General features: G+C 36.7%; 1 protein-coding gene across 3 annotated transcripts in view; it reads left to right on the top strand.

Annotated features, from left to right (window-relative positions):
* Positions 1-27,969, top strand: part of LOC136038559 (C2 domain-containing protein 5-like) — a 289,931-nt gene that overhangs the window by 11,566 nt on the left and 250,396 nt on the right. For 2 of the 3 annotated variants that reach the window (XM_065721729.1, XM_065721730.1), the window contains exons 3-6: positions 11,228-11,368; positions 12,991-13,207; positions 22,011-22,133; positions 26,053-26,798. In XM_065721729.1, coding sequence (XP_065577801.1) covers positions 11,228-11,368; positions 12,991-13,207; positions 22,011-22,133; positions 26,053-26,798 — 1,227 coding nt within the window. The remainder of the gene's footprint in view (positions 1-11,227; positions 11,369-12,990; positions 13,208-22,010; positions 22,134-26,052; positions 26,799-27,969) is intronic. The other variant, XM_065721731.1, reaches the window with a different exon arrangement.

Here is a 27,969-nt window from a genome sequence, read left to right as displayed (position 1 = left end):
AAGGTTTTCGGACGTGAGGTCACAACATTCAAAATATTTTTAATTAAAGTGTAGTTTTGTTTTTTCTGTTTTTACTGCTCTGTTGAAATTAAAACCTGTTTTTATGGCACTTGGTATTAACCAAGTGACATATAGCAATCGCAAATTCTGTCGGTCTGTCTGTCTGGTTTTGCTACTTTAGGCACTTCCAGGTAAGCTAGGACGATGGAATTTGGTAGGCCTATGAGGGACCGGACTAGATTAAATTAGAAATTGTCGTTTTCGCGATTTGACCATCTGAGGTGGGGCGTGGGGGGTCGGTTAATTCGGAAGAAATAGAAAAAATGAAGTATTTTTAACTTACGAACGGGTGATGGGATCTTAATGAAATTTTATGTTTGAAAGGATATCGTGCCTCAGAACACTTATTTTAAATCCCGATCAGATCCGCTGAAATTGGGGGGGGACCTAAAATCTTGGAAAACGCTTAGAATGGAGGGATCGGGATGAAACTTGGTGGAAAAAATAAGCAGAAGTCCTAGATACGTGATTGACATAACCCGAACGGATATGCTCTGTTTGGGGGAGTTTGGGGGGGGGGGTAATTCTGAAAATTAGAAAAAATGAGGTATTTTTAACTTACGAAGGAGTGATCGGATCTTAATGATATTTGAAGTTTGGAAGAATATCGTGTCTCAGAGCTCTTATTTTAATCTTGACTGGATCCGGTGACATTGGGGGGAATTGAGGGAGGAACCTAAAATCTTGGAAAACGCTTAGAGTTGAGGGATTGAGATGAAACTTGGTGGGAAAGATAAGCATAAGTCCTAGACACGTGATTGACATAACTGGAGCGGATTCGTTCTCTTTGAAGGAGTTTGGGGGGGGGGGGTTAATTCTGGAAAATCAGAAAAAATGAGGTATTTTAACTTACCAAGGAGTGATCGGATCTTAATGAAATTTGATTTTTGGGAAGATATCGTGTCTCAGAGCTCTTCTTTTAAATCGCGAACGGATCTGATGACATGGAGGGGAGTTGGGGGGGGGCGTAAAATCTTGGAAAACGGTTAGAGTTGAGGGATCGGGATGAAACGTGGTGGTAAAAATAATCATAAGTCCTAGATACGTGATCGAAATAACCGGAACGGATTCGCTCTCTTTGGGGGAGTTGGGCGAGGAGGGTTAATTCTGAAAAATAAAAAAAATGTGGTATTTTTAACTTACGAAGGACTGATCGGATCTTAATGAAATTTGATGTTTAGAAGGATATCGTGTCTCAGAGCTCTTATTTTAAATCCCGACCGGATCCGGTGAAGGGGGGTCGGGGGGAGACCTAAAATTTTGAAAACGCTTAGAATGGAGGGATCGGGATGAAACTTGGTGGGAAAGACAGGCACAAGTCCTAGACACGTGATTGACATAACCGGAGCGGATATGGTCTCTTTGAAGGAGTTTGGGGGGGGGGGGATAATTCTGGAAAAATAGAAAAAATGAGGTATTTTTAACTTACGAAGGAGTGATCGGATCTTAATGAAATTTGATTTTTGGAAAGATATCGTGTCTCAGAGCTTTTTTTTTAAATCCCGACCGGATCCGGTGACATTGAGGGGAGTTTGGGGGGACCTAAATTCTTGGAAAACGCTTTGAGTGGAGGGATCGGGATGAAGTCCTAGATACGGGATTGACATAGCCGGAACGGATCTGCTCTCTTTCGGGGTGTTGGGGGGGGGGTAGTTCTAAGAAATTAGAAAAAATGAGGTATTTTTGATACACGAAAGAGTGATCGTATCTTAATGAAATTTCATATTTAGAAGGACCTCAAAACTCAGATCTCTTATTTTAAATCCCAACCGGATCCAGTGTCATCAGGGGGGGGGGGGATGGAAATTTTGGAAAATACTTAAAGCGGAGAGATCAGGAAGAAACGTGGTGGAAAATTATCACAAGTCCAAGATAGGTGACTGACATAACCAGACCGGATCCGCTGTCTTTGGTGGAGTTGGGGGGGGGGGAGTAATTTGGAAAAATTAGAAAAAATGAGGTATTTGTAACTTACGAACTGGAGATCAGATCTTAATGAAATTTAATATCTAGAAGGGTCTTGTGCTTTAGAACTATCCCTTAAAATCCCGACTAGATCTGGTGACATTGAAGGGACCTGGAGGGGGAAACAAAAATTCTTGGAAAACGTGAAAATCGAGGTATCTTGCGAATGAGTGATCGGATCTTAATGAAACTTGATATATAGAAGAATTTTATGTCTCAGATGCTCCATTTTCAGTTTGAATCGGATCCGGGGGCACAGAGGGTTGGAAGGGCAAACAGAAATCTTGGAAACCGGAAATCTGTGAAAACCCTTAAAGTGGAGAGATCGGGATGAAACTTGATGGGAAGAATAAGCACAAGTTATAGATACGAGATTGACATAATTGGTACGGATCCGTTCTCTTTGAGGGAGGTGGGGGCTGTTAATTTGGAAAAATCAGAAAAATTGAGGTATTTTTAACTTAAGAACGGGTGACCGAATCTTAATGAAATTTGATATTTAGAAGGGACTCATGTCTCAGAGTTTTATTTCAAATTCCGATCAGATCTTTTGACATTGGGGGGAGTTGGAGGGTGAAATCGGAAATCTTGGAAAACGCTTATAAATGTCTTAGATACGTGATTGACATAACCGGACTGGATCCGCTCTTTTTGGCGGAGTTAGGTGGTGGGGTTCAGTGTTTTGGCAAGTTTGGTGCTTCTGGACTTGCTAGGACGATAAAAATTGGTAGGCGTGTCAGGGAGCTGCTCAAGTTGACTTGATAAAGTCGTTTTTCCCGATTCGACCAGCTGGGGGGCTGAAGGGAGAGGAAAAATTAGAAAAACTGAGGTATTTTTAACTTACGAGTGGGTGATCGGATCTTAATGAATTTTGATATTTAGAAGGACTTCGTGACTCAGAGCTCTTATTTTAAATCCCGACCGGCATTAAGCCTCGGATTTTCCTTTTAAGGCAATCTATTGATTCTTAGAATTTTGTGCCATATGAGCTCTCAGCTCTTGTTTCTTGCTTAAGTTTTTGGAGCATCCTAAAAGGATGTTAATATTTTATTTCGTTGCATCAATCATGCTGCATATTTTCTCAAACCTATTTAGGCTTGGATTTCTGCAATTCGGCTTTCAATTACATTATCTATTGCTCAACTGGAAACACTTTCTATTTGATAATAGGAAAAAGAATGGTATATTCCAGAGCACTTATTTAGTTGTCGTAAAAAAGTAGGACAACTAAAAAACTGGCAAACAATGCCAAAACAACAATATCAGAAAGACAAATCTTTCCTTAGTCAACATTTTTAAAGTGCAAAACAGGAAAGTTAGGGAATATTATGGCCTCCACCTTTAACAATAAGGAAAATAGCTTTTTTGCTCTAGTAGCACTGATGTGTCCTCTTTTGTATTCTTTTTTTTGTCACCGCTAGCGGGGAACTAGAAGACATACAGAACTGTTTAAGCGCTCGTTCGAAAGGAAGTTGCAATATCTAAAAGGAACTTCTAAAAGGAAGTTGCCTTTTGTAATTAAGAAAAAATAATATGGTACTAAAATGACAAAGAACTGCATTTTCATATACAAGATGATATAACACACGTATCTCTTGACAAGGCATATGATATCATAATTAATCGATTCTGTTAACAGAATTCCTGAAATGCCATCAATTATACTTTTAAATGATACTATATATATATATATATATATATATACTAGCTGTTGGGATGGGGGCACCCCAACACCTAGTTGGTGGGGGCGCTTCGTGCCCCCCCCAAGCCCCCCCGCGCGCGTAAGTCGTTACGCGCCATATTAGTTACGCGCCATTGTAGTTGTGTATATATATATATATGTTTTTAACTACGTAAAACTTGCGAATATACAACATTCTTTGCTGTCCCATTGTCTGTGCATATAAATAGATTTTCAGGTTTACCGACTCTTGATCATGCAACATATAATGGTCCATGGGAAAACAATCCGTATTCAGATCTATACCTCATGATTCTAATGATTGCCCTTGAGCTTTGTTGATGGTGATTGCTAATCGACCATTCCCTGAGTCGCCATCGTCATTTATATATCCCCCTGTGCACCCCGGCGTTCCCTTTGCAGTTATGTCCCTGTGTCCCGGTCGTCATTTATATTCCCTGTGTCCCGGTCGTCATTTGTGTCCCGGTGTTCCAGTCTGTGATTTCTCTTTGAGTGTCCCGGGCGTCATTTATATTCCTTGTGTCCCGGTGTCCCGGTCGTCATTTATATCCCCCTGTGCCCCCCGGCGTCCCCATTGTAGTTGTGTCCCTGTGTCCCGGTCGTCATTTATATTCCCTGTGTCCCGGTCGTCATTTGTATCCCGGTGTCCCGGTCTGTATATACATTCGTTTTTTAGTTTTGTTTTTCTCCTTTATTTTTTTCCTTTTTTCTTTTTTTTCTTTTTTAGTTTATTTAGATTTTTAGATTTTTTAGTTTTTTTATTAGTTTTTAGTTTTTTTGTAGTTTTTACCATTTTTTTAGTTTTTTTAGTTTTTTTTTTTTACTTATGTCCTGGTCGTCATTTATACTCCCTGTGTCCCGGTCGTCATTTGTGTCTCGGTGCTTTGTTGATTGCTAATTTATATTATATTTATATTTATATTTTTTATATTTATTAATATTTTTTAGTTTTCTTTTTCTCTTATTTTTCAGTTTTGAACTTTAAAGCACAAGATCCTTCTAAATATCAAATTTCATTAAGATCTGGTCACCCTTTCGTAAGTTACAAATACCTCAATTTTCAAAATTACCCCCCCCCCAATTCCACCAAAGAGAGCAGACTTGGTCCAGTTATGTCAGTCACGTATCTTAGACAGGATTCTATTCTTCCCATCCAGTTTCATCCTGATCTCACCGCTTCAAGTATTTTCTAAGATTTCCGGTCCCCCCAACTGCCCCCCCCAATTACGCTTGATCCGGTTGAGATTTAAAATAAGATATCGGAGTTACGAGGTCCTTCTAAATATGAAGTTTCATTAAGATCCGATCACTCCTTCGTAAGTTAAAAATAAGTCATTTTTCTTATTTTTCAGAATTACCCCCCCCCCCCCGCAATTGAGTGGATCCGTTCGAATTATGTAAATCGCGTATGCCAGACTTCTGCTTATTTTTCCAACCAAGTTTCATCCCAATCCCTCCAATCTAAGCGTTTCCCATCATTTTAGGTTTCCCCACCCCAAACTTCCCCCAATGTCACCAGATCCGGTCAGGATTTAAAATAAGAGCTTTGAGACACGATATCCTTCTAAAAATCAAATTTCATGGAGATCCAATCACCCGTTCGTAAGTTAAAAATACCTCATTTTTTCTAATTTTTCAGAATTAACCCCCCCCCAACTACCCCAACGAGAGCGGATCCGTTCTGGTTATGTCAATCATGTATCTAGGACTCGTGTTTTTTTTCCACCAAGTTTCATCCCGATCCCTCCACTCTAAGTGTTTTCCAAGTTTTAGGTTTCCCCCTTCCAACTCCCCGCCCCCATCACCAGATCCGGTCGGGATTTAAAACAAGAGCTCTAAGACACGATATCCTTCTAAATATCAAATTTCATTGAGATCCGATGACCCGTTCGTAAGTTGAAAATACCTCATTTTTCTAATTTTTAAGAATTACTCCCCCCCAACTACCCCAAAGAGAGCAAATCCGTTCCGATTATGTCAATCATGTATCTTGGACTTGCGCTTATTTTTCCCATCAAGTTTCATCCCGATCCCTCCACTCTAAGTGTTTTCCAAGATTTTAGGTTTCCCCCCTCCAACTCCCCCCAATGTCATCAGACCCTGTCGGGATTTAAAATAAGAGCTCTGAGACACAATATCATTCCAAACATCAAATTTCATTAAGATCCAATCACCCGCTCATAAGTTAAAAATGCTTCATTTTTTCTATTTTTTCCGAATTAACCGGCCCCCACTCCCCCCCAGATGGTCAAATCCGGAAAAAGACTATTTTTAATTTAATCTGGTCCGGTCCCTGATACGCTTGCCAAATTTCATCGTCCTAGCTTACCTGGAAGTGCCTAAAGTAGCAAAACCGGGACTTTAGGTTTTCCCCCTCTAACTCCCCCCAATGTCATCAGATCCGGTCGGGATTTAAAATAAGAGCTCTGAGACACAATATCATTCCAAACATAAAATTTCATTAAGATCCAATGACCCGCTGATAAGTTAAAAATAATTCATTTTTTCTATTTTTTTGCGAATTAACCGGGCCCCCACTCCCCCCCCAGATGGTCAAATCGGGAAAACGACTATTTCTAATTTAATCTGGTCCGGTCCCTGATACGCTTGCCAAATTTCATCGTCCTAGCTTACCTGGAAGTGCCTAAAGTAGCAAAACCGGGACCAACAGACAGACAGACCGACAGAATTGGCGACTGCTATATGTCGCTTGGTTAATACCAAGTGCCATAAAAAAACTAAAAAAAGGAAAAATACTGAAAAATAAAGGAGAAAAAGAAAACTAAAAGCCGGGACACAGGGAATATAAATGACGACCGGGACACTCAAAGAGAAATTACAGACTGGGACACTGGGACACAAATAACGACCGGGGGATATAAATGACGTCCGGGACACTAAAAGATAAATACAGACCGGGACACCGGGACACAAATGACGACCGGGACATTAGAATAATGAGGTATAGATCTGAATACGGATTGTTTTTCCCATGGACAATTTTATGTTGCATGTTCAAGAGTCGGTAAACCTGACAATGTATTTATATGCACAGACAATGGGACATCGAAGAATGTTGTATATTCGCAAGTTTTACGTAGTTAAAACATATAAATATCTATAACGAAAAGAGAAATCTTTTCTCTTTTATCTATATTCACAGGTGGGACACAGTGACACAACTACAATGGCCCGTAACTAATATGGCGCGTAACGACTTACGCGTGCGGGGGGGTTTGGGGGGGGGATGCGAAGTGCCCCCACCAACTAGGTGTTGGGGTGGCGCGAAGCGCCACCTCAACAGCTAGTATATAATCGTCCGAGAGGCTCCAGGTTTGAACCTTGGCTTTTAGCATTAATACAAAGGAAGAAAAAAACTAAAAAAGGTAAAAGCTACAAAAAAACTAAAAAGAACATACTTAAAAAACTAAAAAGCTAAAAAGCAAAAAAAAAAAAAAAAAAAAACAGAAAAAGGTAAAAAACTAAAAACTAAAAAAGAAAAAAAAACTAAAAAAAGGTAAAAACTACAAAAAAAAACTAAAAAGAAAAAAAACTAAAAACTAATAAAAAAACTAAAAACTGAAAAAGAAAAAAAAACTAAAAAAAAGTAAAAAAACTGAATAATAAAGGAGAAAAATAAAACTAAAAGCCAGGACACAGGGAATATAAATGACGACCGGGACACTCAAAGAGAAATTACAGACTGGGACACTGGGACACAAATAACGACCAGGAGATATAAATGACGATCGGGACACTCAAAGATAAATTACAAACCGGGATACAAATGACCACCGGGACATAGGGAATATAAATAAGGAACGGGACGCTCAAAGAGAAATTACAGACTGGGACACTGGGACACAAATGACGACCGGGATACTGGGAATATAAATGACGACCGGGACACAGGGAATGTTCGATTAGCAATCACCATCAACAAAGCTCAAGGGCAATCATTAGAATAATGAGGTATAGATCTGAATGCGGATTGTTTTTCGCATGGACAATTTTATGTTGGGTGTTCAAGAGTCGGTAAACCTGACAAGCTATTTATATGCACAGACAATGGGACATCGAAGAATGTTGTATATTTGCAAGTTTTTCGTAGTTAAAAACATATATATATATATATATATATATATATATATATATATATATATATATATATATATATATATATATATATATATATATATATATATATATATATATATATATATATATATATATATATATATATATATATATATATCTATAACGAAAAGAGAAATCTTTTCTCTTTTATCTGTGTTCACAGGTGGGACACAGGGACACAACTACAATGGCGCGTAACTAATATGGCGCGTAACGACTTACGCGCGGGGGGGGGGGGGCTTGGGGAGGGCGCGAAGCGCCCCCACCGACTAGGTGTTGGGGTGCCGCGAAGCGCCAACCCAACAGCTAGTATATAATCGTCCGAGAGGCTCCAGTTTTGAACCTTGGCTTTAGCATTAATACAAAAGAAGAAAAAACTAAAAAAGGTAAAAACTACAAAAAAACTAAAAAGAAAACACTAAAAAACTAAAAAAAACAAAAAAAAGGTAAAAAACTAAAAACATCGAAGAATGTTGTATATTCGCAAGTTTTTCGTAGTTAAAAACATATATATATATCTAAAACGAAAAGAGAAATCTTTTCTCTTTTATATATATTCACAGGTGGGACACAACTACAATGGCGCGTAACTAATATGGCGCGTAACGACTTACGCGCGCAGGGGGCTTGGGGGGGTGCGAAGCGCCCCCGCCAACTAGGTGTTGGGGTGGCGCGAAGCGCCACCTCAACAGCTAGTATATAATCGTCCGAGAGGCTCCAGGTTTGAACCTTGGCTTTAGCATTAATACAAAAGAAGAAAAAAACTAAAAAAGGTAAAAACTACAAAAAAACTAAAAAGAAAATACTAAAAAAGCTAAAAGAGCTAAAAAACTAAAAAAAAGGTAAAAAACTAAAAAAAAGGTAAAAAACTAAGAACTAAAAAATAAAAAAAATAAAAAAACTAAAACCTAGTTGGTGGGGGCGCTTCGCAACACCCCCATTCCCCCCAAGACCCCCCGCGCGCGTAAGTCTTTACGCGCCATATTAGTTACGCGCCATTGTAGTTGTGTCCCTGTGTCCCACCTGTGAATATAGATAAAAGAGAAAATATTTCTCTTTTCGTTACTGATATATATATGTTTTTAATTACGAAAAACTTGCGAATATACAACATTCTTCGATGTCCCATTGTCTGTGCATATAAATAGATTGTCAGGTTTACCGACTCTGGAACATGCAACATAAAATTGTCCATGGGAAAAACAGTCCGTATTCAGATCTATACCTCATTATTCTAATGATTGCCCTTTAGCTTTGTTGATGGTGATTGCTACTTGAACATTCCCTGTGTCCCGGTCGTCATTTATATTCCCAGTATCCCGGTCGTCATTTGTGTCCCAGTCTTTAATTTCTCTTTGAGCGTCCCGTTCGTCATTCATATTCCCTGTGTCCCGGTCGTCATTTGTGTCCCGGTTTGTAATTTATCTTTGAGTGTCCCGTATATACACATATATATATATATATATATATATATATATATATATATATATATATATATATATATATATATATATATATATATATATATATATATATATATATATATATATATATCTTTTGGTGCTTGATGAAATATCTTTTGGTGCTTGATGAAACTAGAGACTCCTCAAATCAAATAATTGATAGTCCCTTCCAGTTATAATATTCACATTTTCCGGATATTCAATATAACTGGGTATTTAATTATGAATTTTGACATTTAATTTACTTATGAATCATAAATTTCTTTTTCTGTAAATATTCTGAATTTGGTAATCAGCAGTTTCATTAATTCGATATTCAACATAATTTTTCAAATACTTTTCAATTTGGAATAGAAACATTTTTCACAACGTGGGAAGATTAGAGGGCGAGGGGGGGGGGGCTTACCTATGTGTATTTCTTTATATTTTTCTTTATATTTTTTTATATCTTTTATATTCTTTATATATCTTTATTATTAACTGGTTACATCTTTTGCACTCAAAACCTTTATCAGTAAAACGTTAGCAAATTTTAGCACAAAGAGTAGGAGGTTCAGGAGTGGCAGCTCCCTCAGGTCGATATTTTATATTTTTTGTCCGTTTCATGTTTAAATGTTGCTATTTACTTTCATTCGAAAAAAGTTTTTTTTGAATGTTTAGTAACATAACAGTAACTACAAAAATAACAAACAAATACAAAGTAGAAACAATAGGGGAAATCTTTTCATGTGGGAAAATATGTATATATAAATAAACTTACATTAAATTGTGAGAATTAAAACTAAATAATGTTTTCTAAAAACTTTTTAAAAAACAGCCCTAGCATTCTTAATTCACTCATTACTTCCATTTGACGAACTTATCTGCTTTGCTTGATTTCTGTTTGTTTCTTAGCATAATGCCTAGTATAATGCCTCAGGAAGCTCAATGCTACGGTGAGTTGTTAGTAGTAGTAGTATGACGCTTAGGCCTCTCCAAGGTACCTCATTTCTTAAATTTCTTTGTAAGAAGATCTTTATTCCCAATTCGTTTCTGCAAACTGTCGAAACAACATAGTAATTTTTCTTTTCACAACGTCATGATTTGTCATGACGAGTTCTACTCGTCATGAGCTACTCACCGCGATGGATGGTACCCAGATTTTGCCTCGTTGGGCATCTTTGATTTGTAACTCTATTTATTCAAATAACTTTTATGGGCATCTTTACTTATAAGTTTTAAGTATGTTTAAACATGAATTTTTTACACATTTGGAATTAATACAAAATAGAACCTTGTGAGAGCTATGAAGCCCCTGCCATCTATTGCCAATCAAAGCATCAATCCCCTCTGCCACCGTTAGCTAAGTTTTAAAAAATACTTAAGAAATCTAATTACAATTGTGTACGAAAATTAACACGACTGATATAATTAATATAAAATAAACTGATATCAAAGAACTTGTGTAAAATAAAAAGTATAAAAATAACCGATAACTGATATAGTATAAAAATAACTGATATGATTTTGCTTGGTATTTGCATGATTACTAACGTGAAACTATTAATTGCAGACACATTGATTTGTTCGGCTGTCAATCATTCCGTTAAAAACAATTACTTGTTTTGTAAGTTCCCTTGGTTTTTTGTCAGATGTATTTCGTTCCTTATTCGAAGTCCGGAATTATCTAAAAGAATTATTTGCTTATCAGTTATTGACAACAACTTTCATGAAATTATGTAAAGCAAGTACAGAAGTTATAGAATATTATAGCGCAGTCCTGACAACGTCGTGTATTAATTTAATTTTTTCCCTCTTTACTTTTTATATATTATATTATTTTTTATATTTATTTTGTATCTGTTATATTTATATATTCATGTTTATATATGTAAACTATATTTTCATGCTCCTGTTCTAGCTACAATGCTAAGTGGATGGTTTCCAGTATTTGATACGATGCATGGAGTCCGGGGGGAAATTTCAATCCGTGTCAAGGTCGAATTATTTTCTGATGTTAGTCGATATCGTCAATCTTCGTGCGGAGTTCGATTTTTCAATTGTAAGTAACTATTATTGTGTTATTTTTTTTTTTACAAATACAGTGTTGAAGCTCAGTTGTGATTTTGCCAACTAGTCAATTTTGTTGACTAGGTCAATGTTGACCTAGTCAATGTTGACTAGGTCAATGTTGACGTTGGTCAATTTTGCCAACTAGTGCTGCTATATGAATTGAAACTGGTTTATCTGAATGAGAGAGAGAGAAAAAAAAAAAACAATTCTATGAAACCTTCTGGAGGTTTATTTTTTGGGAAGGCCCAAAAAATTTCGTTTAATTTTCGTTTAATTTCGTTTAATTTGGTATAATGATACAATATAATAATAATCCTATAAGCATCTTTTGCCAAAGATGAGCTTAAATTTATTTTTAACACGCAAAATCAACAAGCTGACCGAAATTGCGGATTTTAATTTCCGAAACTAAATGATTAACAATCAATTGATCTGCCCTTTAACGATCTTTCTGAATATACTAATCGCTACCTACGCAATTACCGTCTGAGCTCTCAAAAGGGTTTCAAAGTACACAGTTGCATACGGTTTGATATGTTTTTTGGTACTAGAGCCTAAAAAACAGTAAAATATCTATCAATTTTACCCTCAATTGTTTTCCAAACATAATAATCACTGTTGTCACAATTTTGCCCCCCCCCCTCCTAAGGGGACCAGACACAGCTCTAGGTTACATTTCAAAATATTCGAATTTTGAGAGTTTTGCATTATTCTTTTGTGTTTGATTCTCATCATTATTATCATGATTTTTAATATTATCTTTTACTTTATGGGGAATAGGAGGCGAGACATCAAAAACAAGAAGAACAATAGGGAATTATTTTCCTAAGACAGTGAAATTATAGTTAGAATGAATATTTCACCCCTATGTCCAAGGGCCGTCCTCAGTAAAACATAAATATATAAAAGACGAAAGACTTACAACGACACGCGACCAATACAACTAAAAGGAATTTTTTTTAAACAGTTCCAGCCGCACTTAAGACATACTTAGGCCGGTCTGTTTCGTTCTTAGGCCTCCCAGAAGAGTGGTTAAGATGATGGTGCATAGTCTTTTTTGCGTGTAACGGCAATTAAATTTGCTCATTCATGCTGTTGGCTATTGTTTTACTTTTAGAGATATTATTCTGTTCTCATCCCCATTATACCAAATAGCTCAATTGTCTACATTGTATTTAGTTCTGCTGGAGATTAGACATGTTTATCTTGATTTACCTAGTGGCTATAATCTCTACACCATCTATTGGTCGTTTTGTTAGAGGTTACAGTTTTTGTAACTTTAGTCCCGTCCATAGCAAGTTGGTACAAGTTCAAGTTCTTTATTATTCTTTAACTATACATATTCGAACTATTTACATAACATCCCCGGCAGGGAGACTGGCTCGAAAGCCGGGCGACTTTCTATTATACAATTTCTATATTATATGTACCTTTGTTGGAGGTGTTTTTTTTTACTTTTAGCCTTTTTTTTACTTTTTTTTCATACAAGTGGCTGCAATATGTATACTATGTGTGTTTTTTTGAAAGTTAGAGATTGTCCATACCAAGTAGCTAAAATCATTACACTAGATTTGGATTTGTTGAAGCTTTTAATTTTTTATTTTGTTTTAGCACTATCTATACCAAGTGGCTATAAAGTGTACACTATATGTGGTTTTGTTGAAGAACTGGTTGTTAATGATGACCCAGAATATCAATGGATTGACAAAATTCGCACTCAAAGATCTTCCAATGAAGCAAGACAAACACTGTTTATCAAACTGTCTGGTGAAGTGCGAAGGAGAATTGGGCTAAAGGCTCTTGAGCTTGGAGGAAATGCTGTCATTGGGTAAGCTAGTTTTAGTCAGAAGTATGCTTTGTTTGAGAGTGATGTGGTTTTTACTTCAAAATTAGCCCGGGTCTTTTCTTTGGGGAGGGGCATCTCAGTTTTATGGGCAACATTTTTTTTTCACCAGTTCACTTCGGAAAAATAGACCCAAAAAAGGAGAAATAAATACATATTTTGTATATATAAATGTACAATATATATATATATATATATATATATATATATATATATATATATATATATATATATATATATATATATATATATAGATACTTACTTACTTACTTAAGTCCCGTCCATCCTCGCGGGACGTTTTGGGGCCACTTCTTTTGACAGGGCATGAACTAGGGCTCGGTACGTTGTTCTATCGCGTGCAGTTCGAGTCAACTCAACGATGCGCTTTCGGTCAAAGTTTTCAATCCACCTCTTGCTAGGTCTTCCTCGTGGTCGAGATCCGTCTATGGTTCCTTCGAGGGAGATTTTTGGTAGACGGTAGTGGTCCATTCTCTTGACATGCCCGAGCCATCGCAGTTGTTGTCGTTTGATTTTATTTAGGATTGTGTCGGGGGACTTCAGCCGTCTTCGCACCTCCTCATTGGTCACATGTTCAGTGTAGGTGATTCTTGCGATGCGACGGAGACATCTCATCTCGAATGCAAGTAGGTTGCGCTCATTTTCGATCTACAAGGTCCTGGTCTCACACCCATATATAGCAATTGGCACAATCAGGCTGTTGAAAAGTTGAACTTTCAGCTGGTTTGACAGGTTTCGGCATTTCCAGATATTTGTGAGCCTTTTAAAACTGGAGTTAACAAGAGCTAGGCGGCGTTTGATGTCGGAGGTATGACAATTATCCGCTGTGAGGAGACTTCCCAGGTAGACGAATTGGTCGACCGTTTCAACTGGCTGGCCTTCAATCATTATGGAAGGAGTACCTGCTTGTTTTTGGCATGACGTGACCATAACTTTCGTTTTTTGGCGTTAATTTGCATACCAAAAGGTTTGGTGGCTTCGTTGAGACAGTCTGCTTGTCTTTGGAGATCAGCGGCCGTTGTAGAGAGCTGGGCGATGTCGTCAGCATAGTAGTGCATGAACTAGGGCTCGGTACGTTGTTCTATCGCGTGCAGTTCGAGTCAACTCAACGATGCGCTTTCGGTCAAAGTTTTCAATCCACCTCTTGCTAGGTCTTCCTCGTGGTCGAGATCCGTCTATGGTTCCTTCGAGGGAGATTTTTGGTAGACGGTAGTGGTCCATTCTCTTGACATGCCCGAGCCATCGCAGTTGTTGTCGTTTGATTTTATTTAGGATTGTGTCGGGGGACTTCAGCCGTCTTCGCACCTCCTCATTGGTCACATGTTCAGTGTAGGTGATTCTTGCGATGCGACGGAGACATCTCATCTCGAATGCAAGTAGGTTGCGCTCATTTTCGATCTACAAGGTCCTGGTCTCACACCCATATATAGCAATTGGCACAATCAGGCTGTTGAAAAGTTGAACTTTCAGCTGGTTTGACAGGTTTCGGCATTTCCAGATATTTGTGAGCCTTTTAAAACTGGAGTTAACAAGAGCTAGGCGGCGTTTGATGTCGGAGGTATGACAATTATCCGCTGTGAGGAGACTTCCCAGGTAGACGAATTGGTCGACCGTTTCAACTGGCTGGCCTTCAATCATTATGGAAGGAGTACCTGCTTGTTTTTGGCATGACGTGACCATAACTTTCGTTTTTTGGCGTTAATTTGCATACCAAAAGGTTTGGTGGCTTCGTTGAGACAGTCTGCTTGTCTTTGGAGATCAGCGGCCGTTGTAGAGAGCTGGGCGATGTCGTCAGCAGTAGTAGGATTAATTTATTAACCAAAGGAAATAACACAGACAAAATCAATCGGTAGCACACCAAAAGCGTTGCTTGCGAGGGTGTGTTACTAACAAAAAGAACAAAAAATAGAAGAAAAGAAAGAACAAAAAACAAAAAACAATGAGTTAATCTAAAATGAGCAGAAAGGTGAAACCGTGTACCGAGAAAAAAAAATTATATAAATAATTCATACACAATCAAACAACATAATATCATGATCCCGATGCAAAAAAAAGAAAACAAAAGAAAAACAAAAAAAGAAAAAAAGAAAATAAACAATTATTTTCAATACTACATCAATCAATCTCAATCTATTTCAAAGGTATACCTACCAAGAAACCCCACACGCAGCACGGCCTTAAATTGATTAATGGACAATTCTTTAATACTTGGAACAAGCTCATTCCATAGCTTAGCTCCTCTATAAATAATTGAAAAAGCAGTCCTACTTGAAACTAGGCTAGGAACCTCAATATCTCCACTTGTTCGAGTTCTATGATCATGAATATTTGACCTATCCCGAAAACTTCCCGTAAAACATTCTGGAACGCACCCATATTGGTACTTATACATAAAAACCAGTGTATAAAAATCACGCAATCCGGCTGCAGGCATTATATTTATCATACTATACATTGACCTGACCGAATCCCGGTTCCCTATTCCACAAAGTGATCTAATGGCATTATTCTGAGTACGCGGATTGGGCGAAGTATTGAAGGAATGTCCCAAGCCATACAGACGAGCAATACAAAATATACGGATGAATCAGAGAAAAATATAATAACCATATAACATTTGAAGGAAATAAATGTTTTAATTTACGGATAATCCCTAAATTCCGCGATAATATTCTACTTATAGCTTTTACATGGCACTTAAATGATAAAATTTCGTCAATAATAATCCCAAGGTACTTAACGGACTTTGATCGCTTAACAATTCCCTTCGGTGTAGCTATTTCCATAATCCAAGGATAATAATTTGGGGACCGTGAAAAGATAACAAAATTTGACTTATTTATATTTAGGTCAAGGCGGTTTATCTTCATCCAAAGACATGTCATGGTCATTGCTGCATTAATTGTTGAGGTAAGTTGTTGTTCAGTTGAGGCAACACACATCAATGTCGCATCATCAGCAAATAAGGGTGTAGTGATCCTGGCTCCCGAAGATGCGGGATTCACTATATCCCCTATTCTAGAAGTAGTTGCAACAGCATTTGGCAGATCATTTATAAAAATCAAAAAAAGAGTAGGCCCTAACACAGAACCCTGGGGGATACCATATTTAACAAGACTCTTACTTGAAGAAAATCCATTAATGTGAACATAATGCTCTCTGTTTTGGAGATAATCACAAATCAAAGCTAAAGTAGCCCCTCTTAGTCCATAAAATTCACATTTTCGAAGTAGTAATTGGTGGTCAACAGTATCAAATGCCTTAAACAAATCAAGAAACAGACCCGCTACTTTAAGCTTATTATCAAGAGCTCAATTGATTATCGAAGTTATATATGATAATGCCATCTCTGTGGTTCTCCCTTTCCTGAAGCCAAATTGAATTGGATTTAACAGATTATGCAGTTCCAAATGATCATAAACTCTAGTGTTAATACACTTTTCTAGCAGACGAGAAATAACAGGTAAGACTGAGATAGGCCGATAATTTCCAAGATCATTCTTATTACCGCCTTTAAAAACAGGGGTAATCTTAGCAATTTTCAAGCAATCAGGAAACGTTCCCACTTTCAAGCACAAATTAATGAGAGAAGTAAGAATATCAGCAACATAAGGAAACGCTATTTTTAACACCAGAAGATTGAGTGAATCACTACCTGCCGATGTATTTTTCATCCCAAAGATAATTTTCTCTACTTCATCACGAGAGAAGGGTCTCATATACATAGAAATATCAATTGGAGTCTTCATAAAAAACTCCAAGGGAGGATCATCATCAGAAGATACTATACGGGAAGATAAATCTACGCCAATGTTAGCAAAATGTTTGGAAACAGCATTACATATCTCTTCGGGTTCCTTCGTTGGTAGGCCATTCTGCATTACTATTTCATCGGGAATAATAGAGTTCTCTGTCAATATCACACTTTTAATTATTTTCCATGTTTTTGCAGGGTTACCACAAGTCTCAGTGAATTTATTTACGAAATATTTTTTTTTGCATTTCTCAGTAATTTATTCAGGGCATTTCTATAATTTTTATAAAATTCTTAAGCAGATCGGATCATTTCCATTATTTATGGAATTCTTATAAAGTTTATCTCTTTTATTAATACAGCGCAACAAGCTAGGCGACATCCATGGTTTCTTAGGATTATTTTTCCTTGATGACGACCGAACCATTATAAATGTTTTTGTCACTAACAAAATTAGTTTATCGTAAAATCTTTAAAAACTCGTATTTATATCATCCGTAAGGTCTATTAAATTATTCCAATCAACTTCTGCAATTGCCTGCTTAAATTTTTGAAGGTTACTCTGGCTAAATACGTGCATTGGACTCTTAGGAATTATTGTTGCTGGCTTTTGGGGAATACAGAGATCAAATCTTGTTGAAATCCCAAAATGATCGGATACATCTGTAATAATAACTCTTGGAGCTGAAAAATAACGAATTTGAAAAAATATTGTCAATTAGCTTTGATGATGAGGCGGTTACTCGTGTGCATATATTTATAGTTGGAAATAAACCATAGGACATACAAAGCTGCAAAAAATTCATAGAAACACTCGCATCAAGCTCACTTAGGTCAATATTAAAATCCCCGAGCATCATAAATGGATGTGAACTAGTTGCTAGTTTCTCCAGCTGCTTATCCAAAAGATCCATAAAGATTGGTATGGAGCCAGATGGCGGCCTATACAAAATAATAACAAATGCATCTTTAGGTTTCAGCCTAAGCTGAAGAATAAAGGGTTCAAAAACCATTTCCTGGTATACTACTAAGTCATTTCTTACCAAAACCTCAATATCGCTTCGAATATATGCACCGTTTCCTCCATATTGCCGAAACTGTCGATTCCTATTGTAGAAATTATATCCTGGTATATTTAAAAGAGCGGAGTTGTGATCATTCAGCCAGGTTTCAGTAAGACCGATGACCTGGAAAACCGAAAGATCACATACTTCATTTAAAAAATTAAACGAAGAATTTAGTCCTTGGCAATTAAGATGGAAAACATTGAGGCCTCTCGCATCTCCATACTCAGATTGGATTCCATCTTTAAACAAATATTTGGAACTAATAGATTTATAATGCCCTGCTACCCCAATGTCATAACTCCGATGTAGCTGCTCCGTAAATATACCCCCAAAATCTACATTAGAAGCTTCCAAAGTATTAAGACGGCTACTGCTCCGGGAATCACGATTATAATTATCCATTGTCACTAAAAACAAAATAAATCTCGGTACATGGTTTCAATAAACATAACAAACAGACACAAAAAAGAAAAACAAAAATGATCCACATAATAACACAAATAAGAAAAATAACAGGCCATGAAAATATTGCCTGTAACCCGTTCATATAAAGCTCAAGCTCCTAACACAACGGCTCACAACTTAATAATAAGCACACATCACAATATCGTAAGAATACTTAAAAACTAACTTAACAAAACTTCAATAAGACTTGATCACCAAAATACACAAATTACGGTATCAACAGATCCTTTGCATTGTACCAAAGCACTTTCTCTACAGTGTTATCTTTTTTTACACAAATAACAGGGGGTAAGTTAGGGGGTACCCAGCATTCCACTCCTTTATCCACTAGACATTTACGGATGGCCAGGAGTTCCTTGCGTACAATATGCACACGAGGCGTAACGTCATCACCAATAAAAATATTATTATAAGTGCTGAACTTTTTCCCTTTAAGTTTCTTCGCATTTTTCAGAAGAGAAAATCGAACTTGCGTATTATCCACTTTAATTTTAACGAACTTTTTAGAGCACTGGATAACACTAAACGACGGCAAAATTTCGCTATTTAATGATAATCCATGTACCATCACTTCTTTAATCAAAGACTCAGCATCCTCGAATGGTACTTTATTCAATCCCCAAAATAATACATTGCACTTATTACTGCGATTTTCCTCCACAAATGATTGGCTGACTACTGAATTTATTTCCTCTTTACATTTATTAATAATATCCGTTTGGCCCTCCACAATATTCTTCAAAATCCGAAGTTCCGATTTAACTGATACAAGTTCATTCTCCAGCATATTATTTTTATTTTCAATAGTTGTAACACGATTAGTCACTGCACTAATATCTGATTTTAACTCCAAGAAATTATGTTGGAGCGCCTCAATGTTTGTATTTATGGATTGAACCATTTCCAGTATTTTAATAATATTTTCAGCATTAGTTCTCTGACAGTCAGTGAGAACGCTACCATCGGAATTATTTGTCGAATTCATCACAGAGTCCGATAAGTCCGCTTCGGTTCTGTTACGTTTACCGCTGCCTTTCTTTCCCATAGTAACAGTATGAAAATAAGACTATTCGCCTACTATAAATGAACTATATTTACCCACGCTAGTTCCTAGCGTGCAATGAACATATGCGTTAAAAAGGAACGTCTTACATCAAAAGATATTTACAAAAATACCTTTCATAAAACAGAAATCGCTGGCCAAAAATTACAGCAAGAAACTCCTTCTTATCCAATTATCAATTAAAGTTATTTCATGCTATCACGAGTATTCACAGAGTCAAAACATTACATAACATTCGCTTTGTTAGTTTCAATGCAGTCAAACAAGTTCACTCATTGACTGCTGAATGAGACTGCTTGTTTACTAGGACTCCACCTATTTTGGGTCCATATTCGTCTGGTATCAGTGACAGTATGGCATGAAGAAACAGGTTCAACAGGTGGGGCGACAGAATACATCCTTGTAAAACTCCCGAGGATGTTGAGAATTCATCAGAGAGTCCATCAGTGGTGAGTATCCGGCTTCTGGATTGGCTGTATATATTCTCAGTAATCGTGACGATTTGGTCGGAGATACCGTAATGTCTTAGGATGTGCCACAGACCTTTCCTCCAGATTAAATCGAAGGCTTGCTGAAAGTTAATAAAGAGATGATATAGGTCTCTGTTGAACTCGACAAAGCGTTATATGAGCTGGCGAACGGTGAAGATTTGGTCAATGGTCGATCGTCCAGGTCGGAAGCCAGCTTGGTATTCACCCAGAACGGAGGTTGTAATTGCTTGGATTCTACGTAGGAGAGTTTTGGTCAGTATTCTAGTTTGATGACTGGTCAAGCTGATCGGGCGGTAGTTCTCACACTCTCTTCTTGAGCTTTTTTTGTGGATTGGGACCACTGCTGCCTTACACCATAGCTCTGGGACGTGGCCCGTTGACCATGCGGCTGACACAACTTTGTTATATATATATATATATATATATATATATATATATATATATATATATATATATATATATATATATATATATATATATATATACTAGCTGTTGGGGTGGCGCTTCGCGCAAAACCCCCCCAGCCCCCCCCCCGCGCGCATAAGTCATTACGCGCCATATTAGTTACGCGCCCTTGTAGTTGTGTCCCTGTGTCCCACCTGTGAATATAGATAGATATTTATATATATATATGTTTTTAACTACGTAAAACTTGCGAATATACAACATTCTTCGCTGTCCCATTGTCTGTACATATAAATAGATTGTCAGGTTTACCGACTCTTGAACATGCAACATATAATTGTCCATGGGAAAAACAACCCGTATTCAGATCTATAACTCATTATTCTAATGATTGCCCTTGAGCTTTGTTGTGTCCCGGTCGTCATTTATATTCCCTGTGTCCCGGTCGTCATAAGGGAATAGAATAAAACAAAGAAAAAGAACAAAAATAAGGGAAACTAAATTGGAAACGAAATAGAACAAAACAAAGAAAAAAAAATAAAGGAAATTAAATTGAAAAGGAAATTGAATAAAACAAAGAAAAGGAGCAAAAATAAAGGAACTCAAATGATTGCAGGTAAAAAACGACGTCTTATTAACCTAAGTTTGAGCATTGACTTATCCCAAATGCTAGACTATTGTTTTTATGGCCTTGGGGGGCTATATTTTTCAGTTCAAAGATTCTGATAATGCTTTTGAGTGTATAATAAGCATATTATGATTTTTTTTGTCATGGTCAGCACGTGACATGCACTGGCAAGATAGATTACTTGTATCTGACATACTGAACGAAAAGTGAGGCCAGCTATTTATAGTTTTATTTGGCTTTTTTGTAGTTTTTCAAATGTGATCTCCCCTCTGAAATATTGCCTCCTGTCAAGAATAAACTCTTAAGTACACGTTTGCTCTTTACTAGCCACAGTTTGCTAATATTTCAGCTCAAGAACTGAATAAGCAATGTAGGCTAGTTAATGAGTTCAAAACTAAAGATTATCCCTGTATTTTATTATGTCATCTCTATTAATATTGCCACTAATTCAGTTTGTTAGTATGAAATAAAGTTTTTTATTTACTGGACTATTGTGCACAAGGGAGCTGACTATTAACATATTGCGACTAAATTTTTTAATCATGCAATATCGTGCTTGTCTATCTGTATATTGCTGTAGAACTATGCAACACAAATTCGACAGAGTTGAAGTTCATTCATTTTCTTTTTTGCTGGATTTATGTCCACTCCTTTCCAGTGGCTACAAATGTGTTTCTTTCGTACATCTTTAAACTAAATTACTAAATTCACAAATGTTGCCACGAATAATTCAACGCCATCTATTTAATGTAAAAGATGTAGATTTCCATTTTTCACAAAAAACAAAAATGGATTTTGCCGAATTATTTTAGCGAGTTTCGATTAACAGTAGGATTCACCGAACGTTGAACAAACTCTTTTCACAAACCCGTCTGATTTACAATTTTCTTTTTGCAGTTACAAGCAAACGTTTGATTTGGAAGGAGAGTCTGGTGTCGTAGTTCGTGGAATTGGAACTGTTATGAACTTAAATCGAAAACAGCATTTTACTGATTCACTACTCACATCAGCTCACTCAGAGTAAGTTTTTTTTTTGCAACAAAAATATCAAAATTAGTCTAGAAGTTATTTCTTTTGGAACCACATTGTCCTCCTTTAGCTTGGAAACTCCATAGCGTGACATCTCACCGTCTTGCAAATCGCGCTCGTTCGGTTCTCTACTACACAATTTTATATACTTGCTTTCTTCCACTGAATCAAATCTCTACAATTCAATCCTTGAAACACTCTGTTTCTTATTATATCCTTGGCAAACTATTAGTGGCAAACTTTCCAGTTGCAAGCTACCTAAATAAATTGTTTAACATCAAGTGTATTTTCACCCGTACGATCCGGCAGGATATTAATTTTCTCTCTTGTTAACTCCCCACTACCACTGAAAAGCCTATTTTAGCCTACTTAAATGCCTTGGCATATCAATAACTGCTTTAACTGACTCCTCCTTCCTTAAGAATATGATGGGACGTACTGCTGTTATTACTACTAACAACTTGCTCCAGCACTAAGCCGCTTGAGGCCAACACACCTGCGCACGCTCCTATTTTATCCCAATCTCTTCAAAGCCCCTCTCTTTACATCCTCCTAAGAATTTCCAGTTTTTACCATGTCCTTCCTTACGACCTGCTCCCACCCCATTCGGGGATGACCTGCTCTTCCTTTGGACCTAGGTGGTTGAAAGAAATGGAAGATCTTGGGCAATCTGCCATCATTCATCCGCAGAAAGTGTTCTAGCCATCTCATTCATTCTCTTATTATAGCCCTAGAAAGCGACATAGAACCCCATTTTTCATATAGTTTACTGCTTCAACTGGTCAGTCAGATTGATACACAGAATAATCCGTAGATAATTCACCTGGAAAACATCTGAAAAATCCTCCTCTGTCTTTCGGAGCACACATTTTCAGGACCATGCTTGATCAATGTGGTATATCCTATCCTATTGACCAAAATTTTAATTATCTATTAATTTATGAATGTTTTATTAATTAGTTAAATATCTCTGTATTTATATCTTGTAAATAGAATTGTCAGATAAGCAGCTTAAAATATATATAGGCTAAGAAATTTAGTATTGCTGCTGTTAAATTTGTACAATATTGGTAAAAGTGACAAAACTGCATTTTGGGTAATTACACGAATTATCGTTCTGTAGTAGGGTGGTAAATCGTTCTCCAAGTGTTGCTGAATTTTGCAATGGTTGTGTTAAACGTGTGAGGTTAAACTTTTGCCATTTTAGTTGCTATTAGGGTTTATTGTACCAAGGATAATGGAAATATTTTTCTCATTTCTTCCCCTTGGTTCTCTACGAGTTTGATTAAATGTTTATTTATTAGTTTCCCTCAAAATCGTGCATTTTATAAAAGTGAAAATGAAAATCGAAAAACACTTCACTAAATAGACAACGATTAACAGTAGGTTAGGAACATGACTGATGTAAAGTAGAAGAAAGAAAATATCAAATATTATTAAAATTCTGGAAAAAAGGAAACATTTATGAATAGAGGGAATAGAGAGTAAGGTTATACATAGAGTAAAAGTTATGTATTTTAATCTTAGCTAATTCCAATCGCTCTTTAATTTGAAATCTTGAAGTTAATTCAGTATTGCTAAAACAAATTGAAAAACCAATAAAAATTTGCAATATTTAAATTGGCAAACCTGAGTCCATGAAAAATCACAAATTTTTAAATTTCAACAGTAGTAGAAGAAAATATGGCACGTAGCAACGATTTAAAATAAGCTTAGAAGTATGACTGATGTATAAAAAACTTCAAATATTATTTAAATTTTGCTGAAAAGGGAAACGTGTATGAATAGAGGGAATAGAGATTAAAGTTATGTATAGAGTAAAAGCTATCTATTTTAATCTTTGCTAATTCCAATCGCTCTGTAATTTTAAATCTTGAAATTAATTCAGTATTTCTAAAACAAATTGAAAAACAAATAAAAATTTGCAATATTTAAATAGGCAAATATGAGTCCATGAAAAATTGAAAGTTTTTAAATTTCAAGAGAAGTAGAAGAAAATATGGCACGTAGCAACGATTTACAAAAGGCTTAGAAGTATGACTGATGTATGTAAAACAGTTCAAAATAGGGATGATACCTTTTTATTGACAGTGAAATATAAAATTATTTAACTGGATATTTCGAACACATATACAGTGTCATGACTTTCGTCATGGAAAGGCAGTGTGGTCTTCGAAGTTATCTATGACTGATGTATAAAAAAAACCTCAAATGTTATTCAAATTTTCCTGAAAAGGGAAACGTGTATGAATAGAGGGAATAGAGATTAAAGTTAAATATAGAGTAAAAGCTATCTATTTTAATCTTAGCTAATTTCAACGGCTCTTTAATTTTAAATCTTGAAGTTAATTCAGTATAACCAAAACGGATTGAAAAACCAAGTAAAAACTTGCTACATTTTAATGGCGCCAAGCAACGATTACATGACCTCAAATGTTATTTAAATTCTGCTGAAAGGGAAAAGTCTATGAATAGATGGAATAGATAGTAAAGTTATATATAAAGTAAAAGCTATATATTCTAGTCTTAGCTAATTCCAACGGCTCTTTCACTTTAAATCTTGAACCTTATTCAGTGTTACTGAAACAAATTGAAAAACCAAGTAAAAATTTACAATACTTAAAACAGCAAACGCGAGTTTATGAAAAATCACAAATTCAAAAATCTTAGAAAAGGAAGAGAGTATGGCATCAAGCAACGATCTACGATGCGATTAGAAATATGACTGATGTAGAAAACAAGAGGAAAAACCTGATATGGCACATGTGACGAGGTCGGAACCTAAAATTAGTCTCGGTACTAGAGTTTTCGATTGCATCGTCGTAGCACATCAAGAAGCACCGAACTCGTTAAAGCACTAGAAATCTCCCCGACTCCCTCAAAGAGATCGGATCTGGTCCGTTTATGTTAATCACGTTTCTATAACTTTTGCTTATTCTCGAACTCGTCAAAGCACTAGAAATCCCCCAACTCCCCCATAGAGAGCGGATCCAGTCCGGTTACGTCAATTACATATCTGCAACTTGTGTTTATTTTTCCCATCAAGTTTCATCCTGATCTTTCCACTCTAAGCGTTTTCCAAGGTTTCTGAATTCTAAGATTTCCGTCTCCCCCATACTCCCCCCACCCTATGTCCTCGGATCCGATCCAAATTGAAAATGGAATATTGGAGACTTGAGATTTTTCTATAGATCAAGTTTCATTAAGATCCGATCACCCATTCGTAAGATAAACATACCTCAATTTTCATGATTTCCCCTCCATCCAGCCACCACCCCTTGATGGTCGAATCGGGGAAATGACTGGTATCAAGTCAATTTGTGCAGGTCCGTGACACACCTACCAATTTTCATCATCCTGGCACGTCCAGAAGCACCGAGCTCGCCAAGACACTGGAAATCCCCCCTCCCCCCTACTCCAAAACTCCTGGGGTTCTTGGTCCTCCTGGATTCATTACTGGATTTGAGATCAGCGAAATTCCAATTTCTTTTCAGTATTGCTATACTGTCTGTATTCCTGAGTGTGTACCAAATTTTCCTTCGTAGTGAATAAATTGATTGATTGGCAATAAAAGCAGACACAAATTGAGAATGATACCACGAAAATTTGGAGCTTGAACGATTCATTCAACTGTTGTTTCATCCATAGTACTAGATGACTAGCCAATTTAAATGATTAATGTTACTGGTTTAACTTTAACAAAATAAAAACAACACAATTTGGAACACTTGTCTGCTACACAAAAATCTTTGGTCAATTTCTAAAATCAGAAATAACCCAACTGCCTCATATATGTACTCCTCATGGTTACTTTTGAATGTCATATCATCATGAACCTTTCATTCTGTGCTGTATAAATTTATGTTTTTTTTGCCAATTATTCTGATTCATTTTTCTTTTTATTTCTCAGCATGCTTACCAACACATTAACTGATGACATGCTACGATCTTGTGTACTAACCCCTATCAATGTTAAACCTGAGCTTAGTAAAACCCTTAAATTCCCGCATTTGCACCCCCTTAAATTAACTCTGGAAAAATCAGCAACATTTTCAAAAATGCAGCAGAAGCCAATCGGAACTACTTTCCGATCTGGAGTTTTAAATTTGATGAAAAAACTTAAAAGTGGGATGGCTCATAAGAATGGTGTTGGAGTTGAAAGAGAGATAACAATACCGCTAAAAGGAGTATCCAAATTCAGCGACCGATCTTTGACTATTGTGGAAGAGCATCTTTCACTATTTGATAGCCATTCTGAATTTATTCCTTTAAATTCTGGGGACGAGGAAACATCAGATGATCCACTGTTTTTTATTACCTCCTCTGAAAGTGAAGGTAGTAGTATGAAAAGTCCTTCTGAAAATGACCCAAACCTACCTTTAATTCAAGTTGAGCCTGGTTCTGCACCCGCTACCGATGAGTTAGAGTTTTTTCATCCCTCTCGAATACGTAAGAGGGCATGCACTATGCCTAGTTTGTGTAGATGTGATAGTGCTTGTGGTGACCCGGCTTGTTCTTTGTCCCTAACTGTTCCTAATATGCTAACCAACAGGCAGTCTTCGGAGAAGTACGGATCGCCGACAAATTTGAAGCTAGTGAAATTACCGGTTGTCAAGAAGAAGTCTTCAGAGTCAGACCTTAGCATGATCCCTAAAGGTAAATTTTCTGAAACTTCAAACACTTGTGACCTTTAATTATATCTATGTCATCGCTTCTATGTTTGTATTAGGAACAAACTGTGGGTAGCTTGTAGGAAGTTTACGAATCTTTGCTAGAGAGTTCACGGTTGTGTCTTGGGCCTTAATAGAATATTTTTTTTTTAACTGAAAGTAAGGAGTAGTATTAAAACTTAAACGAACATAAATTATTCCGTATAAGAGGGGGAGTACCCCTCCTTAATACCTTGTACTTTGCGCTAAAGTTTTTTAGTACTTTAAAAAGCCTCTTATTCTAACTAAAAAGTCTTCGTGTTTCAAGAGTCATTATTAAAGATTTGGGACAAAAAGCCAAACTTTAGCGTAAAGAGCGAGGTACAGTTCGTTACCACGAACTGTTTAATAATGTGTGATAAATCCTTCTTGATTAAAATATAGTATCTTGTCTACATTTCTACATTCTGGCTATTTAATTAAATTTTATCAAAGAAACATGGTATATTAAAAGACAAAGCCAAGTGACTTATAGTGTTCGCAAATACTGTTGATCTGTCTGTCCCGATTTTGCTACTGTAGGCACTTCCAGGTAAGCTTGGACGATGAAATTTGGCAGGCGCATCAGGAACCAGACCAGATTAAGTTAGAAATTGTCGTTTCCCCGATTCGACCATCTGTGGGGGGGGGAGTGGGGGGGGGGTGGTTAAATCGGAAAAATTAGAAAAAATGAGGTATCTTTAACTTACGAACGGTGATAGGATCTTAATGAAATTTGATGTTTGGAAGGATATCGTGTCTCAGAGCTCTTATTTTAAATCTCGACCGAATCCGGTGACATTGGGGGGAGTTGGGGGGGACCTACAATCTTGGAAAACGTTTAGAGTGGAGGGATCGGGATGAAACTTGGTGGGAAAAATAAGAAAAAGTCCTAGATACGTGGTTGAAATCATTGGAACGGATCAGATCTCTTTGGGGGAGCTGGGGGGGGGGGGTTTATTCTAAAAAATTAGAAAAAATGAGGTATTTTTAACTTACGAAGGAGTGATTGGATCTTAATGAAATTTCATATTTAGAAGGACCTCGTAACTTAGATCTCTTATTTTATATCCGACCGAATCCAGTGTCATTGGGGGGGACGGGACGGGAAATCTTGGAAAACGCTTAAAGCGGAGAGA

This window comes from Artemia franciscana, chromosome 18 (genome assembly GCF_032884065.1).
Source record: "Artemia franciscana chromosome 18, ASM3288406v1, whole genome shotgun sequence".
Classification (NCBI taxonomy): domain Eukaryota; kingdom Metazoa; phylum Arthropoda; class Branchiopoda; order Anostraca; family Artemiidae; genus Artemia; species Artemia franciscana.
This window is presented reverse-complemented; position numbering and strand designations above follow the sequence as displayed.